Source organism: Hipposideros armiger, unplaced genomic scaffold (genome assembly GCF_001890085.2).
Source record: "Hipposideros armiger isolate ML-2016 unplaced genomic scaffold, ASM189008v1 scaffold_1335, whole genome shotgun sequence".
NCBI classification, from domain to species: Eukaryota; Metazoa; Chordata; class Mammalia; order Chiroptera; family Hipposideridae; genus Hipposideros; species Hipposideros armiger.
The window spans coordinates 92,937-96,998 of record NW_017732685.1 but is presented as its reverse complement, the minus strand read 5'-3'; the positions used below and the strand labels follow the sequence as shown (position 1 = coordinate 96,998).

Below are 4,062 nucleotides of genomic sequence, written 5' to 3'. Positions count from 1 at the left end.
CCCTTCCCCAATTCCCCAGCGCTGTTCCCCAATAAAAAATCTTAAAAACAAAACAAAAAATACCATCTTATATTGTACTTGGTGTTTGTGTAACTGTTAATTCTTGGATCATTACATGTAATATCTCTGAGGTTAGATAGATTAATTGTTAATAGTATACCCATTTTCCATGGGAAACAAATGTTAATATTAACTTGGACAAGGTCACATGGCTACTGGATAAATGATAAAATCAGAACTTGACACTAGTCTTCATGTTTTCTAATCATCATTACTGGATACTGAGTACCTTCTTTCCTTAGTACTCATCTAGGCATTATCTGTAATCTTTACATCCTTCCTGCCAGGTACATCTTACTTAAATCTCTTATTTCATATATATTGAAAACTAGGCCCAGAAAGGTGAAATGGTTTTATAAAATTCATGTATAATAGATCATTAGTAACAAAATGAGGATTCATACCAAATGTCTCAGTTTCCGTACCCATGCTTTTCCTACTAGACAGTGTTATTGCTTGAAGCATGAGGAATAATAACACTAGTGTTGCAAGTTTGTGAGTAGTGATGTGAACAAGAGATGGGTAGTTTTAATCTGTAAACAGGACTCTAGGGGCTGGATTTTGCCCAGTATCGCAGCTTTTAATTGCTGTGTAATTCAGTGTTCTGCAGTTAGGTTGCTCCGAGTTTTTCATTCTGCCAAGTGCTGAATGTTAAAACACATCTCACTGCTAAGCCCTCCTCAGGCCTTTGGCGCCCTTGCTGTAAGGGCAGGTGGTCTGAAGAAAGACTCCCTCTAGGTTGTTGCACACCCCACACAACACAAAACAGTGCAAGACAACTGTCAGTTCCTTCCTTCCTTTCTCCCCCATCCTCCAGAAAGCTGGGCCCCAGATGGAAGAGCTGGAAACGTGTCAACTGTTCTCTGAAGGGCACTGAGAAAATACTGTCAGGAAGAAAAAGGCAAACGCAACAGCTCATTAGTCCACTAATCAGACAGGACGACCATCAATTTTACAAAGAAAATGTCCTGGACAGAGAGATGGGGAGGCTGGCAGGGTGTTGTCCACATGGTTTCAGAGAGCTGCATGTTTTTGTCAGGGGATTTGCAATTTGGGGAGCATTGCTTCCTTGATTGACTTTTTGTATTCATTATATCTCTTCCCAAAATGTGGCAGACTGCAGCATTAAAAATAATATTGGGGGATATTTTCCTCATTAGACAATGCCCATGAATGTGCAAAGCTGTACCTCGTTGCCAGTGTCACGAATGCTCTTGGATGTATTGTGTTTACAGCTGATGTCACAGAAAGAAATCTTTGATTTAACAATCTCACCTGAACCTTTGGTGTCAATTTCTTGTACTTTAATTGAAATCGGCAGTTATTGGAGAATAAATACATGGTACTTAAGTGAAAAGCTTGGAATTACTGAGAGGAAAATAGCTCAATTTAAAGGCGATTATGGCAGCCCTTGCCCTAATGTTAACCAAGTATATAACAGGTTTCCTTTAATGGGGAAAAATAACTTTGAAGATATTACTCTTCAGTATCAAGCTCAGACCTAATTCTAACATCATTAGATTTAATCTGTCAAGTTTCTCTTTCTGGAATTTGTTGCTGTCTCGTGTTATCAAACACTTGCTTGTGAATTATCCCCATGGGTGAAATAGCCCGTGCTTAGTTTAGAATCACCTCTACTTTTCATCGTTTAGAACAAATGTCATAAGCAACATTTACATGCGTGATGTCAAAGATGTTGAACCCACCTCTTTTTTTCCTAGTGAGAGTAGTTGCTAGGTATCAAAATTTAGTACTTCATCATTTGTAGTCATTTTTATACACCTGATTATGCTTCTATTTCCATGCCATGCATCTGACACCTCCTGGTCTAGATAGTCCCACATTAGCTTTTTCCCCCTGCTAATTTGATTCATTGATAGAGAGAAGTTAAGCAAGAATGCAGTTGAGATAAGCTGAATTTATAACCTGGTGTCTTTCTCAGCCACTGTCCTCACTGTTATCTTTCAGGTCACATCAGCCCTTGACCTTGGTGCCTTGTTTTAGCTTCCTAGGATTGCCATAACAAAGTTCCACAAACTGGGCAGCTGCAAACAACAGTTTTCTCTCACAGTTCAGGGGCCAGTGCTCCAGCAGGGTTGATTTCTTCTTGGGGCCTCAGAAGAATGTTCCATATCTCTCTCCTAGCTTCAGGTGGTTTCGCATGATAGTTGGGATTCCTGGGTTTGTAGATGCCTCACTCCAATCTCTACTTCCATCATCCCACTGTGTTCTCTCTGTGTGACTATGTCTGTCTTCCACGTAGTCTTCTATTATTGTGTATGTCTCTTCAGCTCTTCTTAGGAGGGTTTCATTCATATTGGATTTAGAGTCCACCCAAATAACCCAGAATGAGATCATCTCCTCCCTTCAAGATCCTTAACTACTTTTCTTTTTTTTTTTAAACTTTATTGAGGAACAGGGTGTTTTTTCCAGGACCCATCAGCTCCAAGTCAAGTCGTTTTCAATCTAGTAGAGGACGCAGCTCAGCTCCAAGTCCAGTCACCATTTTCACTCTAGCTACAGGGGGCACAGCCTACCATCCCATGCAGGAATCAAACCAGCAACCTTGTTGGTCAGAGAACACGCTTTAACCAATTGAGCCATCCTGCCACTCCTTAACTACTTTTAAAAACCCCTTTTCCAATTAAGAAAACATTAACAGTTCAAGGGATTAATAGGTACATACCTTTCTGGGGCCACTATTCAGCCTAGTAAACTAAGCATTTTCTTAACTTCTCAATCCTCTAGGACAATATGTTGGTATTTCAAATTATTGTCACCGTTTTTATTATTTTATAGGAAACTCTGACCTCCATTCCTTTTATTCTCTACAGTTGGTCCTGAGAAAAGGGTGCCAGCAATGCCTGGATCGCCTGTGGAAGTGAAGATACAGTCAAGATCCTCACCTCCCACCATGCCACCCCTCCCACCAATAAATCCCGGAGGACCCAGGCCAGTGTCATTTACTCCCACAGCATGTGAGACCTCTTAATTACTTGGGTTCATGGTTCAGAGTGACATTTGGATCTAAGTGACTGATTGCCATAAAGGCTTCTGCATATACTATTCTCAGCATTTTCAAAATGTCTATTAAAAGATATGTATGTCAGAGATATATATCTGGTTATTTCTTACTTTTATAGATTGCTTTTGTCCTCTGAGAATAGTGCTTAAGCTAATTTAGACATTTGGAAATTTAGTGGTCTTAATAGTTTTCCGCTCTCTTTGGCTGGTAAGTAGCTATTTTAATTTCTTTGGCTGTCAAATAATAAATTCAAATTATCATATTGATTTGTAGAAATTAAAGTTTCATAAAATTACCGAACTACTTCTGAAAGTGCTCCAGGACTGCTATGGTAAGTCTTACAAAAGAGAATAATTATTGTGTTACTTTGCTGGGACTGCCATAACAAAATACCGTAGACTGGCTGATGTAAACAATAGGAATTTATTTTTTCACAGTCCTGGAGGCTAGAAGTTGAAGATCAAGGTGTCAGCGGGTTGGGTTTTTTCTGAGGCCTCTCCTTGGCTCGCAGAAGCTGCCTCCCTGCTGTGCCCTCCCAGCCCTTGCCTCTGTGCACGTGCATCCTGCTGTCCCTTTTTCTTCTTAAAAGGACAACAGTTATATTGGATTAGGGACTACCCATAGGACCTCATTTAACTCTTAAAGGCCCTGTCTCCAAATATAGTCACATTCTGAGGTGTTAGAACTTCAACATAGGAATTTGTGGGGGACACAGTTCAGTCCATGAGAGTTATCTAGTAGCCAACAAATCCAAGGCATTCACCTTTACTAGTCATCAAGGCAATGCAAACGAAAACCCAATGTGATACCATATACACCCACAGAACTGTTCAAAATGAAAAAGAATATTAAGTTTTGGTGAGCATGCGTGGAGCAACCTAACACACACACATTGTTTGAGTATATGAGAAAATTGTTTGGCAGTATCTACTAAAGCTGAATTCCACAAACCCTGTAACTCAGCAATTTTATTCCTA

General features: G+C 39.9%; 1 protein-coding gene across 3 annotated transcripts in view; it reads left to right on the top strand.

The window, feature by feature from the left end:
• CBFA2T2 (CBFA2/RUNX1 partner transcriptional co-repressor 2) overlaps window positions 1-4,062 on the top strand; it is a 159,901-nt gene that overhangs the window by 106,900 nt on the left and 48,939 nt on the right. For all 3 annotated transcript variants that reach the window (XM_019633519.1, XM_019633517.1, XM_019633520.1), the window contains exon 2: window positions 2,895-3,038. In XM_019633519.1, coding sequence (XP_019489064.1) covers window positions 2,895-3,038 — 144 coding nt within the window. The remainder of the gene's footprint in view (window positions 1-2,894; window positions 3,039-4,062) is intronic.